Raw genomic sequence first — 25,306 nt, forward strand, 5'->3', positions numbered from 1 at the left:
TTGTGAGTTGTGTTGTCTCTCCCCAAAAAATACTAGGGTGATTGAATTACAGATCTATACTCCCATATACATCTGACTTACTGATGTCTTGGTCTAGTCTTATAAGGATATTCAGTGTTACTGTATTTCAGTTAAAGGCTGTACTTGAAATATAATATTTTATTACATAGGTTATTTGCTTGGGATTTTTTTCTTCTCAGTTTAAAAATAATACTTTTGTTCTATTTTGACAGAGTCATTCTGGTTTTGTCATTGTTAAGCTTTTGACATGATAAGGCCAAGTACTGCTGACTGCTTTATTGCAGAAAATAAATAGAAGTAATTATTCTAAAGAGTTCTTTTGATATTCTTAGGGTGGATTTTACTTGTCAAAATGAACTCCTGAAGTTTGTTTTAGTGTAGGGTGTTAATCTAATTAACTTTTCATCTAAAAAGTATCTGTTAGAACACGTACCTAGTCAGAGATTCTTTAATTCCAGTAAAAGGAAAATGCTGTTGTTGAATAAAGAAAATGTTACTGATACAGCTAACAGCATTGCAACAGCAACAAGATTTTATACTACGGTTTGAGGAGAAGCTTCACATTCTAAGTGTGTAAAGGATTTCTGATTATTTTAAATCAAAACAAAATAGAAATGGTAGATTGAAATTTGATTAGAATTTATTTATGGAATGCAAAGAAGAGATAATTTAAGCAAATGTCTCCAGAATTCATATCTGACGTTGCTTTTCTGGCAATTAACTGAAATTATCTTGCTGCCCTGGCCCTTGTAGAAGGGTGGATGGTTTCAGGTGGTTTGTTTTCGTTATTTTAATGTATAAAGGCACTGAGAACTTGCAAAGTAGTTAACCTGAAGAAATGCTTTGAACTTGATATTTATTAAGTTAGGAGTAGAGAATGGCTGGGTTTGGTTACATTCTGGTATGCTGGATCAGTAAAAAAACCTGATTTCTGTGCTCTCTGTTCCCTTATTTTTCTCAAAAAAATTAAGCAAGCATCCTTAATATTTTTTCATTTAACAATTGGCCATTCACTGTATTTACTGACATGTTCTTCCTCCTGTTGTTACCATTCACTATTGTTGTTTCAAGAGTAATGGCTTTTATTTCTCTTTCTCTGAATGCTGTCTGTGAGTGAGCACAGCGTGTTTTTTGATATTCCTTGCCTGCATGAGGATGCATTTGAGCGTTGTTTTTATGCCAGAACTGGGAAACCTCAGACTATAGTTTCATATTAAAATGCTGTCCATTTTATTTCCACCCACTTGTTCTTTCTCCAGAGTGCAGTACTTTGGTTCATTTGTTTGTACTGGTATGTTTGCCAGTCTCATTCAGTGAAATGTATGACATAACCAGTCCAGTTTGGGGATTTTTTTTTTCTAGAAGAGACACAAAGAAAAAGATTGGATGAAAAGGGAGGAAGAAGTGAAAATACCTGAAGTTGGCATTGTTGCTAAATGAGGCTTCACCACCTCAACCAGAGAATGCCAGTGATCCTTAAAAAGGGAAAGCTTCTTCACTGTGCAGGCTGTCTTTGCATGTTTCAGGTCCTTTTCAGTGGCTATCAGGTTTGAGCCATCCTTTTGTTTCCCAAAGATGACAAGAAAAAGGATTGATGAGAAACATGCTTTCAAGCTACGGTATGCACAATGGTTGTTGCAGTTTGTTATTTTAAGAGTTCACCTTTCCTGCCCAAGAGGACTGGATTGATCTTAGAAGTCTGCACCAAGCCTTAGTGCCACCCCCTACACATTTTTCCCCTCCCACCCCCATGATTTCCTGATGAGTAAGAGGTGCCAATTACTTTGGGTTGCTCTGTTTACTGTAAAAACCTAGGATGTTTTTTGTTCCATCTATAAAAACTATGGTGTTTATAGTTTTCCCAAATTCATGAGAATTAGTGCTGTTTTTAACTGGAAGACGTTCATGTAAATTATGCTATTACTTTTCACAATATAGCATCTCTCATTGAGAGACCACAAAGCCTGGGTTTTGGTGTCTTCTGTGGTGCTTGTTGCTGCTTTAGGCAGAGAAAAACCCATGTGAGCTTTTTCATAATTCTTTGTTTTGACATGAAAATGTTGGGACTTCTGTCAGTTGGTCAATTAAGCCTTTCTGTATTTGTCAGGCAGCATGTTGGGTTATGTGTTCCCAACACAATCTTTTCCTTTTCTGTGTTTACATGTGCTCAGCTCCATAATTCTGCACTAGTTTGTAGACAGTGAGGTGGGCTAAAACGTACTTCACTGTGTATTTTGTGTGCCTAGTTCCTCTTGCCTTTATGGACATCTGATACCTGGTTTCATTCTCAATTGTTGCTGATGTGACCTTTTACAAATCCTGGGAGGGGCAAGCAGCACTTTCTTGACTATGAGTGATTATCTGCTGTTAGTATCAGACAGGAAATCTAAGGGACTAATTTCAAAACAAATTAACATAGACTGAGGACAAAATTGCTGTGATCCTAAGCTCTACTTGGTGTTAAATTGAAAATGTCCCATGGGGTTCTGGCAGGTCTCCAGATGCTGTTGGACTGCCAGGTACTTGGGTGATGGGAGATGCAGGGAATCATCAGAGTTAAAGGGAAGAGTGATGGTTCACTGAATGATCCTAGTCTCTTCTGGATTAGAATTTAGTGTATACCCAAGCTTGCTGTTGATCTTGTTTTCTTTCATTGTCTTTAAACTAATGCTTTTCTTTTCAGCTTCATTTTACAGTAATTTACATGACTGAATTCTATGCAGTTTTACTTTTTATAGTTTGTATTGGGTGTAGGTGGGAAGGATTTAGTAGTTGGAATATGATGTCACACCTGGAAGGGGAAGGGAGAACCCAAGATTTGTAGATGCTATTCAAAAGGAATGACTAAAATTAGAGAGTCCATAAAAGCTTTTGAAGTTTTGTTAATTAAATAAGGTGTGCAATTTGGTATGTTAGTCGTACATCTCCTAATGTAAGTACACAGCAGTGGATTTTGGATGAGGGGTAGGGTGAAAAGAAGGAGACAAAGAGACAAATTAAAGATGGAGAGAGAGGGGGTAAGAGAAAGAGCCAGTCCTGGCTCCAGAGTTGATCCAGCCAATAGTATGTCCAGGGGACACCCACGTGCTTGGGCTTGGTTTTGTGTGCCTTTTTAATAGGTAAGTTTTCCCTGACCTGGAGAAAAGTTTGGGATTTTCTATGTTTATTAGTTGTCTCGCACTGTCTGTTTTTCCAGGTCTTGGTGGAAATGGGTCAGAGGCTTTTGGGAGTCTTTGGTGGTCTTGTTCCCCCCATATAGTCCGTGCTTGCTTCTCCACCTCATTTCTCTGTTTGTGCTGTACTTATCTCCAGGAGGTAGATCAAAGACCTTTGTCCCAAAAAAGTGCTGTCCTGCCTTTCTATGGCCCTTTGTCGAGTCACATCTTGTTCTTTCTCACAGCGTGTTGTTGCCAAGTCCTTGGCTATTGTTACCCAAAGTCCTGGGTGCCACAGCCACCCTGCAACCCTGCTAATGTGTTTGAGACAAACACATTAGCCCCTTATCTTCTGGAATCCTGCAGGGGTTCTGCCGGTGTGACTTCACCACATGCAGAAGCTGCCTGAAGCTGCCCCTGTGGTGGTTGAAACTAATTCCACCTGTTTCCAAGATGGTCCCACTGCTGGCCAAAGCTGAGTCAATCTGCAATCTTGGTAGCAACTCTGTGATAATATATTTAAGGAAGCATTAAAAACAACTGTACAATAGCCAAGCAAGAAAAGTGGAAATATGTGAGACAACCCTGCAGGCAGCAGAGCCAGTGAAGGAGGGTGCAAAGGTGCTCCAGGCACTAGAACAGAGATTCCCCTGCAGACCATTGTCCAGGGTGGAGCAGATATACGCCTGCAGCCTGTGCAAAGTGATGCCTTTGCCTTCCTATTTCTTCAAGAAGTGAAAAAAAAAAACAAACAACCCAAAACAAACCAAGAACTGTATAAAGGTCATAATTTCCCTATTGGCTGTGAGCAATGAACCTCAGATAAACTTGTGCTTAACCTAACCTCTAATGATTTAAGGAACAAGGGGGTTTTATTTTTGTTTCGGGTTTTTCCTTTTTTTCTCTTTGAGGTCTTTATTATATCTGACTCATAAAGAACTGGAGTTAAGTGATTGAGAAAAATAAGCCATCACAATGTTGTAGGTCTGCAAGACAATTTTACATTGTTGGATTTGGTGCTTCAGGTAGTCTCATGTTGTGGTATATTAGGAAATGAAGATTTTTCTGCCTGGTAGACTTGCCTGTTTTATAGGCAGGAAAAAAATCACTATCCTTTGTGTCCCTTTCTACATTCTGTGTATTTACTCAAACTGAAGGAGAGAGAAGTTCCTATGTGAGCAACATAAGAAAAGCACATGTGTGTGAAATTGTTTTCCTGTCCTTGATAATTCTAACAGTGGATTCCCTTCTGTATTTTCTCATTCCTTTCATCCATTACAATTTTTCTTCTTGGCCAACTGATCACAAGAAGGATAGACAGGGACAAGAGATAAGAAGTGTGTATGTCTGACTGTTGGTTTATAAAATATATATTGTAGAGGAGTAACGGTGGGGAATGCTTCCTGCCACTATCCTGACGCACCCATTTCCTAGTATTGGCAACCATCTCTGTTGTATAACGTGAGTGTTAAACAGTTCTTCCTGTGTGTGTCGATAAGTAAAAATTGAACAAACATAAAATGATTTTGAAATAAATCACATTGCAGTTTCCTGCCTTCACTTAACCTTCACTTAAATGAAGCTTTCTTGGTTCATTCTGGGTTTTGAAGAGTTACAATTAGATATATACCCAGGTTGGTCAAACCAGTGCTTTGGGCGGGTGGTAGTTTATTTGATACTCATATATGAGTTTTGACTGTTTTGGCTTAAGATGTTATTTGAGTTTAGGAACTCAAATAACAGACATGGTAAAAAGCGACATGGTAACTGAAGGAGATATGATACAGCACTGTGATATTGTCCAGGCATTTGTTTACAAATTGTTTATGGTGCTGTGGATGCATGTGATCTTCTACCAGATCTTTCTTCCCCCACACCTTCCAAAAGCTCAAGATCTCTCTTACAAAATAAAGGAATAAGTTAGGAAAACTAGGTATGTGTGGATTTTGCATTGTTAGGCTTTATGAGTTTTGGTGCTTCAGAAACTGTAGAGACATGGACAAGTAGGATTCCATGTGAAAAGAACAGCCACTGAAGAAGAGGGGGTGAAACTTCTTAATATTCTGCTTTCAAAATATAGTTCTCAGAATTTGAAATTGCTGGACAGAGTGAACTTATTGATGGCTGCAGCTGGTGGGATATATGTATGCCTTTCCGTGCCAGACTTCTGGTAGTTGATTCACACGTATATTCTCTGCTTTCAATGCTTGTTTCCATGACATATGCTCTCCTTTATACTTCTGTTTAAGGAGACTGCTGTTGATGCTTCTTTTGGAAGTATTGTGTTTTTCCACAGCTTTACCATTCTCTGAACTACTAGCAAAATGAGACAAAATTCATTTTTTGTCAAAGGCTTTTTGTTTTTAGATGTTGGCCAGGGAATTCAACTTTTGTTTTCATGTGCAGCATCAGAGGCTTGGAGAAGGCATGGATAACTTTGATCCAGTGAACACATCAGCTTCCATAGCATCTTTGGCAGCTGTATGTGGGTGGCTAGAGGATGTTATTCTTGAGCCTGTTGCTGTGAAAGAGGCAGGAGGAGGTTATGCTACCTATTTTGCTAACTTTCCCATTTTGTGAAGATCCCCAGTTTGAAATTTGCAGTTTCCAATCTCTTTGTGTTGCAATACAGTTAAATATTTAAAAAAATAGATCACTTTTTGTTTAAATATGGCTGCAGTTTTATGGGAAATATTGTGTTCTGATAATCAATGTTGTAGCAAAATTTTAGCAATGTGGAAGCATTGTTAAAAAAAGATGTTTTGACATCCCACTATTCTAATGAAAAGTTTTCTTCCTTTTTTTAATGGATGTATGTAGAATCTGACTGTTCAAAGCCTGTGTGATAAATTCTACTTCTGGTTAATGAAAACACTAAAGTATAGCACTCTCTTGATTTGTTGCCGTATGAATTATACATATGTGAAGTATTTGGAAAGCTAAGCTGCACACAGAGGAAAATCCAAGTGCATTACTTGTTTCTGTGTCTTAGTGAGAAAAGGAGTCCTGCTTGTGACTTACATGGTCCCGTGGCCTTGGTATTTTATGTTCTCCCTGGATTACTAACATACTGTCTGAAAGTTGAAGTGCAGTCTACTAAATGTGTCTGAAAGACTTTTTTTACATTTGGAGGAGAAACTTTCCTGTCACTAGTCCAGAAGTTGAAATATAATTTCAGCAGTTCAAAAAAAAAGGAGATAAAAAGGCATATTTTCATTTGGAGCGTTGGCAGTTTGATTGAGAAAATAAATACTCAGTGCTGTTTTGGAGAAATATGTATTTTTAGGCCAATTTCCTGAGGAAATGAAGCTGACATGATCATGTTGTTCGTCTGCATATGTTGGTCCTTCTTGGAAAATTGAGTCTGTCATCTAATTTCAGCCAAACTTGAAACCTGAGGTGACATTCTGAAGATTTTGTGAAAATCCATTGCTTATTAGAGAAAGAGACCTAAACTTGTTCTGTTGCTGAGGAGAAAAGAAGCAGGAACATTGCTGGTGTATGCTGTCAGTGATTAGCTAGTCAGCAACATTTAGGTTTGCCTTCTCAGGCTGAATAGGGATAATGTAGAAGTCATGGAGAGTAGAGGAAACTGTTGTAGCAATGAGTTTAAAGGAAGAAAGGTACATTCCCATAGCAAGCTGAAGTTTCCTTGTTCCAATGTGCACAACAAGATGTGCACTCCAAAGGGAGTGAAGTTGCAAGAGGTCATCTTGTTGTCTTGGGAATCTCTCCTTTTAAACTGCAGATAGGACAGTTGGTAGAAACTGTGGGTTTTTGTTGTATTCTGTCATTAAATGAGGGATTTGGAATTAAGGTATGTGAATTTACATGTACAAAGAAAAAAAACCAAAACAGATTAGATTTCCTATAGCTACATTTTAATTCTCTGCAGAGGGTGAATTTTATTGTGATAAACAAAAATATCCCACTAACCTTTGTAAAGGTGGGATAAACTATATTGTAGAGGCACAACTGACAGTTCAGAAATGCTCATTTCAAAGTTCTCTGATTCTCTGCAGTGTAGGATTATGTTAGTTGGTGACAAACCATAGGCTAAACTTTGGCTTCATCTTCTGATATCTGCAGGTGTGTTAACCCCATTTAACGTCATCAGAGTTCTGTTGTATTTAAAAGAAAATAAGTCCATGCTTCTCACTGTGTCTCATGTATAGAAATATATATGCAGGAAACATGTATATGCTACTTCTTTTCAGTATTTAATGGTTGGTGGAAGTCTGAGAAACTGCACGTATTTCTGGGGTTGTCTTGGTTTTTAAATTGACCATTTCCCTTTGACAGTGCCTGAAAATGACAACGAAGCGGAATTTGTTTTTGCGGCTGGTGCCGTGCCGCTGTCTGCGTGGAGAGGAGGAAACTGTGACTACACTTGATTATTCTCACTGCAGCCTGGAACAGGTGCCTAAGGAGATTTTTACTTTTGAAAAGACCTTGGAAGAGCTGTATTTAGATGCTAACCAGATTGAAGAGCTTCCAAAGGTATGTTGGATGATTTTCCTTTTAGGTACACTTATTATGTCTTTAATTTACCAACATTGTAGAAGCTAATAGTGTCCAGCTTCAGCTTTTGGGCCATAGTTTGTCATGAAGCAGCCTTGGTAGACTGCAAGTTTATGTATTCCAGCTGGAGTATTTTGTTGCATGAATTGGAATGAAATTGCTCAAGAAACAGATCTGGCTCAAGAGTTACAAAGCAGAAAAGACTGGTTAATAAATCTGTTTCTGTGCACTGTGAAGTGGGTAGGCTACCACTTGCCTTGGTCTAGTCTACAGTTTAATTATCCATGTGATTAGAAAGATTGCTTGAACATTTCTTTTGTTCCTTTTTGGGTTTTGGTTTTATTTTCTTGACTGCAGAGGCATGTAATAGCCTACACTTGCTTCAAGTTAATGTGTTTTTATATTACAATAACTCATACTTAAAGGCTTATTTCTGAGAAACTAGAGATTTTTTTCCAGCTTTTAAGTAATTTTGGTAATTATTTTTTGCTACCCTTTCAGTTTTCAAAAGTAAACACCCCCACATATAAATTCAAATACAGCAAAGGACACATGCAGAGAGATTAGGGGTAGTGAAGATGTAGTCAAAGTGGTTTTTATTCGATTGACCAAAATTTTGATAATTAAACTTCCAAGCAGAACTATAGGGGAAGATCTGTAATATTTGCAATTATCCTAGCCAATATGGACCCAGAGTTTCAAACTGTGTGTTCCTTTTCCATTTTATGTAGCTCTCCTACTCTGAAAAAGGCTTTTAATCAAGCCATTTCAAATATGAAGGGTGCGATACTTACCAGGCCCTCTCTAGTTTTCTGAAACCCTGTTAAGACATTTCCACTCTCACCTTTCCTCATTGCCCTGGTAGTGTTTTGTGATCTCGCCTTTGTATGCCACAACACAACTGTTTTGAAGTTGCTTGTCAACCTTATGACCCATCAGTGTCTGTTGAATTTTTTTTAATTGCTCTGAATCTTTTCAGAATTCCAGCTTATTTCAAAAGACAGTTCTTACAGTGTTGCTTCTTAATTTAGCTGACTTGTCAAATGCACAGTATGAGCAAAACTGGAGGGGAGAAGGGTTGTGGTAGGGAAGGAATTAACTTTAGGTGAAATATTGGTGCATCGTCTCAGCTTCAAAATTGACTTGGCACTTGAAATTATTTCATCCTCCTTCATCCTATGTGCTAAATCACGTCTGAAAAAGTACCATTTTTTACTCCAGGAACCACAGTGTGCATTTGAGCTGAAAAGCTCAAACTGTAACAGTTTTCCTTCTCTCTCTCACTCTGATGCTTGGAAGAAATAAGAGTTCTCTAGTAAAATAGTCTTTAATTATGTGACTTTCTGCATTTACTACTAGTAATTATGATTATGTAAAAACTGAAAAAGAACAACAAAAGGAAGAACTGCAAAGTCAACATCATCGCTCCCTTCCCCTTCCATTTTCCTTTAGGGGATTTTGCAATTCCTTTGCTGTGTGTGCCTTGACCTGAGTTATTAGAGAAATTTCTAATGATTCCGAGAGTTTAGATTATTGCTTTCCACGGAAAGATTCTAAGTATATATTCTTGAAATGAGGGAATGGCTCCAAATGGTGCCTGAGCTCATCAAAGTATCCTAAGTGACTTGTAACTCTTCAAAGCCTTAATGATAAATGAGTTCTAGCAGACATATTTCTAAGAGAAACAGCAGTAGACAAGTTAAGGCTCATTCCTTTAACTGTGCATCTTGCTAATTGATGTCTGCTTTTCTTCTGGGGTGGTATGTACAAATTTTACAGGAATGGGGCTTTTTCAGTCTCTGGTTCAAGTAGTGGCCTTGTAACAGTGTAACAGAGAGACACACAAAAAATTTTGGTCAAACTGAGCCCATGGTATGGTAGTGATTGGGATAATTTTTTTTTAGTCAATGGACCCTTCCTGGTTTTTTATGATATTTTCTCAGAATTCCAAAAGCAAAAATCACTAAGTTAAGGCATTTGTGAAAGATCTTATCGAAGTTGTTATGAAAGGAATACTCATCATAAATTTTTCAGATGACTCTTTGCAATTGCTTTCTTAGAGATATTTATTTTACACTATGTGTAAGTTTCCTGCATATCTTCTGAGGTTTTTTTTTTTTAATTACATTAAGATTATTTGCCCTACTTTGTCAATTTGTTAAGCCTTTGACGAAGAATCTCTAGGTACCCTGCATTTAAGAAGAGATCTGGTAGTTAGTATTTAATAAAGATGGTAATACATGTATACAGAAGAGATTAGACATTTTTCTGTACCGCTAGCTTGAACTTTGACTAGTTTCAATTTTTTCACTAGTTCAATAAATTTCACTAGTTTTCAAGATTTTTTCAACTTTTTTGGATTTTTTTTTGTACTTAAGGTATGAAGTGTGAACAGGAAAAAATTTTGAAATTCATAACAAAATGAAATTTATACTTTTAGAGGAGGTGAATACCTACTGAAATCCTGTGTTCCAGAACAATTTGACTTCAAAAGATGTGTCTGTCAATTTTTTCTTCTTGAATAAACTACTTACCTCTGGGTTGTCGCATGGCATCCCTATTATAGAAAATGTTTTGCAATGTTTGCAGGTCTATATGTAACTCCACGTCACAGTTTGTAGAAAGGATTAAGCATAGCTGCTGCGTTGTAGCCATCTACAGTTTTTTGTTTTCTTAAGTGTTGTAATATGAGTAAATTTTCAATAAAATTAGTTAAAAATTTTTGGTAGAGTCTAAAGAGCTTGGTCTTCAGGCCATGAGGACAGAAATTTCAAGGGGTTAGAAACAAAAGCTGTATAGAAAAAACTGAGAGAAAATCACATTCACTTTTTCCTTTGTTTCAATAGCAACTTTTTAACTGTCAGTCTCTACACAAGCTGAGTTTGCCAGACAATGATCTAACCACATTGCCAGCATCAATTGCAAATCTCATTAATCTCAGGGAACTGGATGTCAGCAAGAATGGTAAGTCACTTTGCTTATTGTATTGAGGTAACTAAAAGGCGAATCACTATTGACTGTACGAAGACACTAGCGAAACTATATTTCTAGAAACTGCACAGCTAGTAATTTTAAAATTACTACTCTAAATCCCTGCTTACAATAAAAAGATGCTCTTTTATGATCTGGTTGTGATATTTAATTGTATCTCTTACATTGATTGGTTTGTAGACAATACTGTCTGTCATTTTATATTCTCTTAAAATGCCTAAGCTCAACTGTTAATTTTAATAACATATGTCATCTGTCACTATACTGAAGAGAGTTTGCAGAAGAACTTGTGAAATTTGCTGGATTTTATTAGTATTATTTATTTAACATGAAAATTTATTTTGGCTTATTTTAATAAGCTCTTGGAATATTGTAGTATAGTAGGACTTGGTCTTGCTGTCCTGCTTTGGGGATGGTAACTTCTGTTGTGCTGGGAAGTGTACTTATGTGTCCATAGACATGATTTGGTTCACTTGCCTGACTTGTTAAAAATCTATCATTCTGTGAGAGTCAGACTTTTATAAGTTATGAAATGTTGTCAGCCAGGTATTGTATTAATGGGGTTTTACTGATGGCGGTGCTTTGGTGGTAAGCTGGCAGATGTGTGCTACTGTGAGGAAATTGAAATAATGTTGTCATCAAACTTAGTTGTGTGACTTACGTGAGAGAGAAGTTAAGTCATGCTAATTGAGAAGAATAGAATAGTTTTGTCGTACTAATTTAAAGTTAGGTAAGAGGATACCTCATTGAAATAATACTTGAAAATAAGAATTACATAAATATTCCAAAGATTTTGTCATTCAATTTATTGTTTTATTTGGGCTGCTAAGTAATTATGACTCCACAAAGAGAAGTAAGTTGTTCTTTACTAAGAAAGCATTCCAGTTGTTGAGGTGTTGGTGTTTTCCTTTGTTGTTTGTTTTAGCCCAATCTGTACTTAAACTCTTACTCTATTATCTCTGCTTAATGAACATAGTATTTAGTGTGATAAATTGGCCTGGTTGTTACTGATCTGTTCCTGGTACAAGTGGATTAATAGTCTTTCTTTAAGAATGCTGGCCTTAAAACTGGCGCAGTAACACACAAGAGAGAAAGAATAATCTTTTTGTCCCGGACTGAACAGTTGAAAGTGTTAACTGTTTGCAACACAAGTTCTCAATGTAGAAGACTTAAGAGGCAAAAGGGAATTTGAGTGCTGTTGGCAAATTCCACAGCTCATGTACATAAATAGGCAGCTGAAGCCAGGGACCTACTTGTCTGTCTAAAATGTCACGGCCCTGAACTAAGCGTACAGAGTTCAGTGCTGAAAGAGCACTTGTTCTTCTGAGGCATATGATACACTATCCCAATAAACTATCAATCTCTGTTTTCTAGAGGTTGGGGGTTTTTTAACACCTTTCGGAGAAATGGCAGGGAGTACAAGCTTATTTAAACTATTATCATGTGGCTGGTGTCAGACTTATCACAATTTGGATAGCTTATCTGACTAGTGTTGCACATTAAAATAGTTCTGAGGTCACAAGCTTGTTTACTGGTGTCTTGTTTTCCAGTAGTTCTAAAACCTCTGTAAAATTAAAAGAACCAAATGAGAGTCCCTGTTTGTTCCTGCTGGATGAAGTAAGAAATAGTGGTCTTTATTCTGTAATAAATTCAGTATTATTTGAGACCTCGTTTGTTGGCATAAATGCCTTTTCCTTCTCTTCAGCTCTCCACTGTTTCAAACATGGAAAATTTTTCTCTTGACAACTGCAAGCCTACTCTCCTCCCCTGTGTCTGTTTTTCTCTTTGTAAGAATTTACTGCTCACTTTCTCATTCTGATGGGTGTCTATAATAGAGCCAAATAGGAGGTATTTTACTACTTTTCTAAGAATAGCAAAATTTATCAAAATCTGCAATTGTTCCTTTTTCTGTTATATCTCAAAAGAATAGAATGTGGAAGCAGTGGACTTCTGTGGAAAGAATTGCTTTCCTTTAGTTTATGAAAAAAAACCCCATCATCAGAGGAGATTAGACCTGATAAGTACAGGATGATGAGAGATGCCAAATTCTAAAATAATTCAGTGATTTTCAGATTCCTGTGGTTGTGGCAAGTGAATGGTGATAGTTCCTCTATTTTCTTGAAGTATTGATATACCATTGTTTCCTTCTGAGAGGGATTTGGCTAAATCATGAAGTGCAGATGCCTTGACATCCAATATGCATTTATTTTTAAAGCTTGTGTTTTTAGAAGGATAGTTAGACTTTAGTTTTCAAATACCAGTATACATGAAATATGATAAGACTTTCACATAAATATTTGAGCTCTTTCTGGCACAGACATAATCAGATGTATTGACCAAAGTATTTAATTTTCTAAAGAGCTCATAGGAAAATGAAAAACATAGCTTCAAATTTAAAATGTTTCCAGATTACTTAATGAATTGCAGTCTGGCTTACAGAGTGAGACCAGTCATATGGGAGACCATCCAGTTGTCCAAGTAGAATTATATGCATATATATGTGTGTGACTTAATATTTGATGTTTAGATGAAAGATCAAAATCATAGAAATCTTTCAAGGTAGCAGATTCATTGCGTAAAAGGTTTTAGTCCAAGAAAGCAATGGTGTTTTAATAGCATGGGAAAAATCTTGCCCTTTGAATTTCTGGCTTAAATGTGTTGGCTTTCATGCACATAATATATAAAACTCTGTAACAGAGACACAGCAGATGTGCAAATACTGATATTTAAGAATATTTAATAACATTTTATCAGAGTAAGGATTCATCTAATCTAGCATCCTCCAACAGTGACCAAAAGTAGAAGCATAGGGAGAATTTAGTAAAATACAGGAAGCCAGGAGACATGCGCATTTCCCTGCATGCTCCCAGCATGCAGTGCCTTCTCTTATTGGGTTTCCTTGAGCCAGACAGGGTATTTCTTTAATTTGCAAATTTTCATTTGACTACTTCTCTTCTGTCAGTTTATCTGACACTACACATACATCACTATTGGAATTGATGTGCGTTTTGAGATGTGCTGAGTTAGAGTGCAAGCCTTTAATGGTTGTGAGTTGGGGAGCATAGAGAAGTCTTTGTACAAGAATGTGGTCTGGAAAGTATTATCCTTGGCTGCTGAAGTGGTTGTGGTGTGCGGGTAGCCTAGAAAGAGCAAATTGCTGCTATATGTGCATAGACTAGAGTTAGTCTTAACTCTACTTTTATTATTGGTAGTAGTCAATAAATTCTGTAGCTTTTTGGTAGTGAGGACATCTACTGTCCTTTTATGGCATTTTAACTTGATTCCCAAGGCTACTGTGAGCCCTTAATGTCAGAAGTATTTTGTTGCTTCTTTCGAGATACACCTCAGCTTTGAAATTTCTAGCTGAAGCCTTGTGATGGCCTAGACACAAAGATGAAATCATACTTGAACAAATGGTTCAATAAATAAACTGCATTCCTATACCAGAAGTTACATGCTGCACTATACAAAGCATTGAGGGATACCTTTTCTCCCACCCCTGTAACCTGATGGGTTGCTTCTTAAAGTTGCAGCATACAGAGTGTGAGACCAGTGTAGAAAAATTAATTTAAATTAATGTTTTATTTATTAGGCTAAAGGAAATCAAAGTATTTTTAATCTTGTATGGCAAATTTATTTATGTATTGACAGCTCTACAGGAAAAAAAGCCCCACCTTCCAAAAAAGCCCTGCAACACCCCTCTTCACCCCTAAATCAGTGTCTTTTAGGGTAAAACTTTAGGGAACAATCATTTTCTTGTCACTCTGGCCTGCCAGCCTTAGCATGCATCTAGGGCAATGTGGAAGGCTGCCAAGGAAATATTTTTGACTCTTTGAAGAAGGGGAAGGCATTTATATACAATGTCTGATGGCGTATCTAAATGTACAGAAGAGTTGGCTTTACAGGTTACTCGAATCAAGTGGTTTGAAAGGCTGAAACATAGAATGAGGTGACTGCCAGGAAAATCAGGCTTTCCTGGAAGCTTGGGAAATGCACTTGAAATTGCTTGCGTCTGTGGGTTAGTCTAGTGGGAAACAGTGAGATGATCTACTTTTCCCTACATGCAGGTGGTAAAAGAAAAAGATTGAATTTTAAGTTCCCTATTATTCAGGCCTTTGGAGAATTAAACAGCAAGATGAGAAAATTACTAGCAAGACCAAGAGTAACCTGGGGCTTTGGAAATAACAGTACCTTCAGTAGTCTCTTAGATATTTCTTTCACAGTAATGTTACAACAAATTTACTCACGTCAGTTTGTTAATCTGTATTAGAAGGAATCTTCATGGAAAAATAGACAACCTAAACCTAAGAAAATGCTCCCCTCCCCTCACCCCCCTGCCTCCAGGCATATCTGCCTATAAAGTTATTCCAGTAATTTTAAAGAATTTTGTTAACGGATGCAAATTCAGATCAAATATGTTTTCTTCAGTGTTCTAAAGTATTCTGTTGATTTGTCAGACTGTCTTGGATATGCTCTCTGCCACAAGTTGTGGAATTGGAGAATGAGAATTCAAGAAACTATCCAGTTTTGTCTTGCCCATCTGGTACATTTAAGAATTTGGCTTTTCCAAGGGATTGAGAATTGTTCATAGTAATAGAGGGAGACAGATCCAAGTTTCATTTTCTGCAAGAAGTAGTAAGACAGGAAGATCATGAATACCAAATAACTTGCTGTGAATTTGCTGTTTCTCTGCTTATACTGACAGAGAGGTAGACAAGACCAGGGTTTTTAAATCATCCATGATAGTGAAATAAAAGATAATTGATTTCCTGGAGAGTTCTGAGTCTGTAGCTCTGTGATACTGTATCACTGTATAGATCCTATAAATGTCCACTAAATGTAGGCAGCCCTTCTATTTAAAGTCTTTTTTCAAGTGTTTGCAGTACTTTTTCCTTAAATACATTGTCATATTGAAGGTACTGAAAAGAATCTGTCTATTCACAGTAAAATTATTTCTGCGTGTAAGAGAGGATGCGAAGGGAATGAAATTTCAATGCAGATAGATTTTGAATGTGAATTTTGAGTGTATGTATCTGAAATTCTAAAATAAGTTTATTAAAAATGTCTTCTTGGACTCAAAAGAAATGTTCGTAACACAAGAAAAGGTATTGTAAAAGTAATTACAGGGTTTGTAGATATGGACTTACATGTAAAGACAGCATAGAATAGGATTGTAGAATAGAATGATTTGTGATGGAAGGGACTTCAGAGATCATCTAATTTCAAGTCCCTTGACAGAAGCAGGGACATTTTTCTCTAGACCAGGTTGCTCAGAGTCCCATCCAACCCAACCTTAAATACTTCCAGGGGAGGAAGCATCCACAGCTTCTCTGGGCAGCCAGTTTTCTCCATCCTCACAGTAAAGACTTTCTTCCTATCATCAAATCTAAATATAGTCCCATCCACCCCATATTCTGTCACTGCTTCTCTTGTAAAAGGTCCCTCTCCACCTTTCTTGTGCAGCCCTTCAGGTACTGGAATGCTGTAATTAGGTCATCCTGAAGATGACCATACAAATTTAGTAGAATTCTCTTCTCCTGGATCTTAACTACCTGTCCTAGATTTTTCTCCTTCTAACTCCAGAACATCATATCTATTTTTAGGGGCAGGTTGGTATCACAGGGAACATTTCTTTCTTCTGCTCTGAGCTGAGACAAGAGTCTGTTCTCCCTTGCCTTGTGAATTAGCTGATCCTACCTGCTTGGGTTGGATGTTAACTTACCTTCAGCTCCCAAGCATATAAAGGAGGGTCCTCACCCTGCTATGGCCTGCTCAGATTCTCAGATGGTACCCTTCCTAGTGAGCGCTTTATGCAATGAAGCTTGTCTGTGTGGGCACACTTGCACCTGTGGCACTCAACTCTGCCTTTGAGTTCTAGCAGATTCTGGTGTTCCCTGCAGCTGAGAGTTTGGATGGCTCTCTAAGACTTCAGGAGGTCTGTTCAGGTGTAGGCATCTACTTGAGGAAGCTGTGGCCTCTCTGTTTGGGTTTCACATGCTCATCACAGCAGTTGCAATGGTGACAAAATTTTATTGCCAAAAAGGTTTGCTGCATGTTGATGACTTCATAGGATGAAGGGGCTTCTCCTCTGTGCCCTTCCTTGTGGACTGCCATGGAGACCCCTGTTCCACTTCCTTCTAAAGCTACATGTCCTATTCCTGACACTCCCAGTCACTCCCACTCACTGGACCCATTTAAGTCTCTCATTATTGCTTGCCCCTGGCTACTCCTTTCTCCACTGCAGAATTGCTCTCTCTCATTTGCAAGAACTGCTGGGACTTCCTGGCAGTCCTGATGGGTCTTCCAGCTGTTACTCAGTTTTCCCTGACTCCAGGAACCTCCTGCCAAGCTCAACCTAGTGCTTAGTCCACCTGGAACTTACTGTAGCCGCTGGTGGTGTCACCACTGTTACTATGTAACCAGTTCAGCAAAAGAGAAATGTGTATCTTTATTTTTGTAACAGGGTGTGCTTTGAGTGACAGTTGTCATGTAATAGCAAAAAGTGACTGGATGCGCAGCACTGATTTTGCAGTCCCGGGTAGCAGGGGACAGGGTAGTGAAAAGCAAAGCAGCTTCAAATGGTTACATGTTGTGCTTCTCTGGGTACTTGACAGCATTCCATCCATGAATTAGACATAATTGAAAACCATGTAACCTTGGAAATTATCCAAAACAGCCTCATGGCCACAACTATTGTCAACAACTCTGCTAGTGTTCCACATTTTGCAATTTTACCCTGCCCTGGCATGTTTTAGTTTAGGTAAATTAGTGTGTCAGGCATGTCTTTAAGAAGCCTGGCTGAATTGCTCAAGAATTACTGGCTATCCTCTTTTTCCACAGAGCAGGTATTGAAAAACCTGTCTTGCTACTCATATGCCTTCTCATTTACATGATGTAAGAGATGTGGCTAGAACAGGCCTAGAGAGACCTTACTCTAAAAATTGAAGATCTTAAAAATGGTTTGAGGAGGAATGCTTGGAAGACTTATGTGTTTGCTGTACTGTCTTAACTGTGCTAGGACATGTGTATAAAAGCAATAAAAAACCCAAACCACAAACCCCAAAACTGTAATGGGAAAGGTGTTACTGCTGTCCTACAGATGAGCCTTGCATCTCCTGTAAACCTGAGATGCTGGTGGGTCTGAAAGGAAAGAATATGGGAAGGGGAATGAATGTTCAAAAAGTAAGGGTAGGTGGGTCAGTACTGTGCATTGAGTTGTTTGGGTTCTAATACACTGCTTACTTCAAATAACAAAAAGCGCTCATTTTCATTCAGAAGGTATGCAGTATTAAAGTAAGATACATAAATATGTAAATACATAATTATGTAGGAATATAGGCTGTGACTTTAAGTTTTCAGTTTAAAATTTCAGGTTTTGCAGGCAGATCTTTCATATTCTTTGGGACATTTGTGGCATATATATTTTTAAAATATTTTACTGTGTTAAATCCATATGGGCTTGAAAGACAGTTGTACCAGAGGCCTGAGGGAAAGAACAAACAACAGCTTCTCTTTTTGTGGTGGAGCTGCTTGCCCAGAAGTTAGACCAGGATAAACAGACTAGGTGAGGGAAGAAAGTAGGTAATTTATATTTATGCAAACTGAACCTATATGTTTGTTTGTGTATTCTCTATACTTGCAAGGGTGCAGAGTGGAGTAAGTGCACAGGAGGTTGTGTAGTTTAATGTATTTTGCTCCAAGAGAGCTTTTTAGTGTGCCTGTTTTTTGGAGAGAGATTTTTTCTCTCACATTTTCTACAAACTGAGAGATCTAGCTGCAGACTCCGTTGGGAACATCACCTGTATGGCTTCTAGAGGTCTCACACGTGTTGGTGATTTTTTTGCTCTGTGCATTTTAGGTATTGATCCAAAATTTTTTTCTTGGTCCTGTTTAAGCTCATGTAAATTTTTTTCTGTGTAAGAAGAGGTGTAACTCTCTAGGAATAGGACTACAAATCAGTAGATACTGCCACTTCTGTGTAGCAGTGGTGGTTTTGATAGTTGATGTCTGGACATGCTAGCTTTAGCATTTGTTTCTGAATTAAGGTATGACCACACTATGAGCTGCAGAGCAAGCTCCCATCTGCATTAGAGCTGAAGCAGAAGTGTACAGGGGTGTTAGCACTGAGATCCATTGCAGTAAAGGATTCTGCTAACAGTGGATTTGACTTGCACAACTTTCCAGAGATATGGAATTGCCAGTATTTGAGTGAAAAAAAATCTTACCTGATGGAGAGGAAAAAATTGTCTCGTTTTTTCTCCTGCTCTGCAAGTTACACTGATCCTAGTGATAGGAGAGGATTGTGCTGTGTAGGGGAGGAGATGAGTTTAACTCCAGATGGTGAGGGGGACCCCTGTTATACTTAGTCCTTAATCCAGGAGGAAGGACATTTGAGCACACTTGCTGTGATAGGCTATGCAAAAAAAAAAAAAAAAAAAAAAAAAAAAAAACCCAAAAAAAATCATTGCTCTCCAAGGAGTTAGAAATCAGGTGAAATTCTGTATTTCAGTCATGTTATGTGATCAAGAACTGAGGTTGATTGCCTGCAGATTTGCATTTGTTGACCCAAAATCCCTGTATGACCTTTTTGGTATGTCCTTTGGGCATGTGCCACAGCTGGTCTTGGATTGTAATTGAATACCACAAGGTTAGATGGGTGAGATTTTGCCAAGTAGAATTCTGAATGATGAATGCTTTCTGCTTTTGGCTTAATCCAGACAGGAATTTTAAATTCCTCTTCCTTATTTCACTGCCAAATGTTCTTAAACATTCTTTCAGAGATTTTTTTTGTTTGGTTTGTTTGTTGTATTTGTTTGTTTGTTTAAACTTTTGTTTGTTGTATTTGTTTGTTTAAGCTTTTGTTTGGTGTTTTTGTTTGTTGTTTTGGCGGCTTGTTTTTGTGTTTTGTTTTGGGAATTTTTTTGGGGGGGGGGGGTGTGGTTTTTTTGAGGTGGGTGGGTTTTTCTTGTTTGTTTGTTTTTTTCCTTGCTGGTTGGTTTTTTGTTTTGGATTGGGAGTGTGGGGTGGTGTTGTTGTTGAGGGGGCTTGATGTTGTTTTTGATAAAAACTGGCCAGTGAGTTTAAAAGTGCTTGAAATCTGGGAAAACAGGCAGGAAAGAACAGTCAAATAAATGCTAAAAGCTATTACATAAATCTAACTTCTGTGGTAAACTACACTACAAAAAGAACTCTGCTCCCAATTCAGTTTGGAGCTGGTGGTTAATCAGCAAATTGTGTTTTCTCCTCCTGTGCTCTGCAAATGTTTGTGTCCACAGGCACAATTGTTTGTATTTTTTTGGAAAACAGTGAGCATGATCTAGAAACAAATTGAGCACTGAAATGTGTTGGGCATAGTGATTGTTACGATATAAAGTATAAAATTAATATGTTGAAGAACCTGCCCATATAATGCTTTTCAATGACAGTGGAATAAGGCTACAACAGACCAGGTGACCTGTTGCACTGTCTTCTGTAATCCTTGGGTGTCAGTGTACAGAGAAAGCAGTAAAAATCCCAAAAGAAAAATAGGATTTAGAGGCCATGTGGATCTCAATTTGCAGTAGTCATCTAATGAGAGGCTTATGGAAGGATTGAGTTGGCTATCAAATGGATTAATTAGCACTATGTTAAAAATGAATGAAGGTATATGTGGCCACAGAATCCCTTGAGATTTGCTGAGCTTCCTTAATGGAGAAGAAGATTCAGAATGTTGAGGATAGATGTAAAGCAGAAAAACAAGCAACAATTCCCCTTACAAAGCGCTCTTTACAACCCCATTTTCCTCATATCTTTTTCTCATGTCTCTCTGTCTTCTTATTTATTCTTCTTTCTACTTGCTTTTTGAATTTTTCTTGGTGGGAGAAATGAAACAATACTAATCCAACAATAACTGAATGTTTCTAGCGTGCAGGAGGAGGATAGCTGAGGAAAAGGGAGTGGTCAGAACATTGTTATTTAGCCAGTCAGTAAATGCAACTTCCTATCACGTGGTAGAGAGTAGCAGTCTCCTGGTTTTTTTTTCCTGGTTTCTGAATGTTTATTACAAATATTAGGTATATTTCATGCTGTCATTCTCAAAATGATGCTCTTTTGAATGATGGCCATTTATCTGTACTGAAGTACTGAGTGAGGTTGGTTAAGATGGTATGTACCATAATGATTCTGGCTTGAAGAAGAAGCAAAGTTTAGTTCCCGGGTTCCCTCATTGTTAGGTTTCTCATATCAGTTGGATTCCTGTTGTTAATTTGTTGCTGTCTCTTGCCCAGGGCATAGTCAAAGAGGGGACTACTATAGAGTGCTCTGATTATGTATAAAAGCATGCTGATTTAACATGTCTGTTTGGGTAGCTAATATTTTATTTGGCTGTTGTTTTAAGAGTAAATTTACGTTCTCCCCTCTCATAGATGTGCTATATGTTTTGGTTTTTAGGTAGCTACTGCAAATTTAAGCTTTCTGTGCTTCCATGAATTCATGACACAGACAGTGGAAACTAATATTAATGTTACAAACACAAGGCTTAATGTGCTGGACGAGCAATCTCTCATCTAAGGACCAAGCCAAGGCCAGTAGTGAGACCATCTCTCAGAAAAACTAAGCTTAGAGAATCTCTCAGCATGATTCAAACAGCAAAACCAAGGGCAAAGAATGAGTCTGAGACACAGCTTGGCCTCCAAGGAAGAGCTTAGCAGAGGTTTACTCTGATTAGTGTAAATGGTTATTTTAAGAAGGTAAATTTTTATCCTCAGCAATAAAGAGGTCTTGATTTATTTTTCTGACACCAGAAGGTCCCTTCATACAAATCATCTGTAACTTCATTTCCACAGGCTCAGGGTATTGTGTCATGTTAGATGGTTTCCATGAATGGATATTCCTTTTGCTGAATGAGGTATATTGCTACAACTGGAATTAATATAATGTATATTTGAGTTTCTGGGAAGTGTGTTTCTCTTTGTACTAAGAGTATATGACAGCAGTAGATAAGGTACGGTTCTAGTCTGTCTATGGTAGTTTCCTTATCTTTCTTGGACTCGAAAATAATTACCGTTTTACAGAAATGAAACTTTATAACATTATAAATATTACCTTTTGAATTTTGATTTTGTACTGAGTAATGGAAATGAATTAAATTAATATCCCATTGTGGTCTTCTGCTTTGACTCCACTCACAGACCTAGTAAACTTCAAATAGCTGAACTCACACACATGAACGTGCACTCACACACGTGTGTGTATATGTGTATGTGTGTGTGTATATATATAAAGCTATATTTTTATTTACACCTGTGTGTATGCATAAACATACACATTACTCAGGAAGCATCAGAAATGTTGGCCTATTTTACCAGTGATGGTTCTGTTCTTCCTGGTCCCTTCTGCTTTTGAGTTTAGCAAGTGATTTCCCAAAAACGTCCATGAATATAATGTTTTTTTCTTGCCTTTCACCTTTGAGTAATGAGTACAATGAGTCCAAAGTAACAGTTTCCATGATAGTATGACAAACAAATTCCTGTCAAGAGAGATCTAAAAGTCTATTTTTAAAGAAATGGTGTCACTACTTTAGTTGAATCTATGGAGAAGTCAGCACAGTAGCTTTGCCACTCATTGTCACCAGTTGGTTGAAGTTTGTATTTTGTCACTGCTTTTCTTGTCTACTGCCATCTCTTAAGTCCTGATATACCAGGTCAGTCTTGTTACTGCACAAACACAGAATCAAGCTTTAAGCTAACATCAAATATTCTGCAATTTCTTATGCAAGTAAAAATACTACTTAGCAGCTGATGCTTCAGCACATGTTCTCAGAACAGATACATGAAGTTCCACCTGCCAGCCTGAATGAGAAGTGACGCTACCTTTGTCTTTTTCTCTGCAGCTAGACTGTTAATGTTTTTTCAAGCAGCACAAAATTTCCTGCTCTCACTAATCTACAAAGAAGCGTTCACACAGTTCCTTCTTAGTGGTCTTGTTCCCTGGGTTCAGTTGCACTTTCCACATACCTGATAAAGCACTCACAAATACAATTACGTGTGTTAACTCAAAGACAAAGAGCTAAGGTTTGGTATCTGGGGGAAAAAAAATTATTTTAAACTAGCTTTATTTATTAACATAGAGGGTTTTTTGCTGCAAACAACAGTGTATTCTTAATCCAAGTAGAAAGATATCATTATGAATGGTTATTGTATTTAGGACAAATATATTTAAAATAAGGACACCTGTCCCAGGGTATAAGAACATGTTGCAAAAGCAACTGCAGTTGTGATAGCAGTGGGTTTATTTTAATTTTTTTTTTTAATGGTATATATAGTAAAGATGGAGGTAAAGGTTTGGCATGGTAGAATGATTCAATACTGATTTCCTTCTGGTGTGGTAGATACATGTAGTATTCAAGGCCTTCTTTATCAATTTCTGACAAATGGAGATTTGGCAGACATGTGGAATGCAACTCTTTCACAGATTATTTTCACAGATAATCTTGGAAAAAAAGGAGGTTGCTTATTGGTTTAATTTTCAAACATAAGTGTGCCTGGAGTATTTTTTGTCCTCCTCTCAAATGATCTAGAAAGTAACAGCAAGAATACATCACAATTTGGGATGGATATCTGGTCAGAACTATGAAGCTGTAAAAATACTTAAAGATTTGAAGCCTTACCATTTCACCTGGATGTTACGCAAGCCATGGATTTGATGAACAGATCCCAATGGAAACTTCATGCCTTTTTTAGTGATTGCCTTTTTTAAAATAAATTATATTGGGACAGAAGTTCTTATCTTAAGTAGATTCCAAAGCACAAGTACTTCAGTATTTGGCAATAAGCAATGGGAATTTAGTGTACTGTGTCTTTGTAGCTTGTAAGCTTCCGGCTAACCTGAAACATGAAAACCTTTAGGAGTAGTATAGTAAAAAAATGATATTGCATTGGAGTATTTGACATTATAATGACATATAATGACATTGGAGTGTTTCTTTAATGAAAACTGTGTGGAAAATGAGACATCAGACAAACAGTTCACTAGTTGCTAAATGAATCAAAGTTTTTATGGCTAGTGGTTTCATGTGAATAATCTTTATGGATATGGTGGAATCTAATAATTAAAGGCTGTTTTTCTACCCCTTTCTGCATCTTGCAGGCATACAGGAGTTTCCAGAAAATATAAAAAATTGTAAAGTCTTGACAGTTGTCGAGGCAAGCGTAAATCCAATTTCAAAGTAAGTCTGTAAATTTTTTGATGTTTTATATTTTGTGCAAATACTACTGAGTCTTGAATTTGCCTCAGGACATGTGCCAGCCCTTGGAGGTGAGAACAGAGTTTCCTGAGAAATAGCTTCATTAACCTTGTTGCGCTGTGATCCAGTATAGCTGTCTTATTAAAGGACTATGCCAAAGTTAATAGGCTTTGTGAACTATCCTTCATTATACCATGTAGCTTTGTCAGCTTGTTAAAATCCATCACTTCTCTGTGACTGTAGAGAAATGTGCAAACAGTTTTCTTAATAACAAAAATGAATTCTGGTTTAACGTGCATTTCTGCTATAGTGGCTAAATTAATTTGCCAGAAATCTCCATTGCCAGAGATATGTTGTATCTCTTCTGGGGAAAAAAGGGGCTGTGTATTTTTTAATTTATCCTGTTGTTTCTAATTAATGTCTTCTTCTCATTACATGTCAGGAGAGCACAAGTTCGTGGCAAGACTACATCTATTTGTAGTTTTTATTGCCTGTAGACATTGTTCTCAATACTTAAAATAATTTTGAAACTCATCTTATAAAGAACAACTGTCTAGTGTGACTTTAAAGAAATTCACCCCCTTAATTTTAATTTTTTCAATATGTAGGACTTCAGTACTATATTCTTGCTTAAGAAAATATGATTTAATGCCCTGAATATAGTTGAAACTAAGGTACTATGTTATTTTACTTCTATATAGGCTGCCAGATGGATTTTCTCAACTGTTAAACCTAACACAGCTGTATCTGAATGATGCTTTTCTTGAGTTTTTGCCAGCCAATTTTGGAAGGTAAGTTGAACATGAAACTTTATATCTACATTAGTTTTGAGTTTCTGCAGAGCAATTTCTTCTGGCTCTGAAGAAAGTGGGTACTGAAGAAAGGGAAGAAGTGTACATTATGAATTTGCAATAGTTACAGGGAAAAAAAAGCACTGAATCTGTATCAGCAGCTTTTAATTTTGACTTCTGAAGGACAGACAGAATGCTTATGAAGGACATAAAACTCATTTACATTCTTGTTTCTTTTCCAACACTAGTATGGTAAATAAGGAAGTATTTTTGACATTTGTGTTCCTTGTCATATAGTAATTGGAGTGAAGCAAATAATGACAACTGTAATTCTACTTGTCCTACCTGCCCTAGATGCACAAATTACTTCATGCACAACTGTAACTCTCAAGTCCTTTATTGTCAGGAATATTTCTGAAATTTGTTGCATTCTGACTATGCAAAACTGTTACATGTCATGGTTTTATTACAAGATAAATACTAATCTGCTACCTCTGTAAAATAGATTCAATCTTGCGAGCAAAAGTGAAAGGATAAAAGGAAAACTCCTAGATGAGCATAGGTTAAGCTGTCCTTATCACAGTGCCTTTAGCCATTTCTGCAGT

At 37.3% G+C, this 25,306-nt stretch overlaps 1 protein-coding gene across 7 annotated transcripts in view; it reads left to right on the forward strand.

The window, feature by feature from the left end:
* Positions 1 to 25,306, forward strand: part of ERBIN (erbb2 interacting protein) — a 115,491-nt gene that overhangs the window by 45,221 nt on the left and 44,964 nt on the right. For all 7 annotated transcript variants that reach the window (XM_041414735.1, XM_041414733.1, XM_041414736.1 and 4 more), the window contains 4 exons: positions 7,479 to 7,676; positions 10,544 to 10,661; positions 23,814 to 23,892; positions 24,612 to 24,701. In XM_041414735.1, coding sequence (XP_041270669.1) covers positions 7,488 to 7,676; positions 10,544 to 10,661; positions 23,814 to 23,892; positions 24,612 to 24,701 — 476 coding nt within the window. In that variant the 5' untranslated portion in view covers positions 7,479 to 7,487. The remainder of the gene's footprint in view (positions 1 to 7,478; positions 7,677 to 10,543; positions 10,662 to 23,813; positions 23,893 to 24,611; positions 24,702 to 25,306) is intronic.

This window comes from Onychostruthus taczanowskii, unplaced genomic scaffold (genome assembly GCF_017590055.1).
Source record: "Onychostruthus taczanowskii isolate IOZ18803 unplaced genomic scaffold, ASM1759005v1 scaffold46, whole genome shotgun sequence".
In the NCBI taxonomy this organism is placed as follows: domain Eukaryota; kingdom Metazoa; phylum Chordata; class Aves; order Passeriformes; family Passeridae; genus Onychostruthus; species Onychostruthus taczanowskii.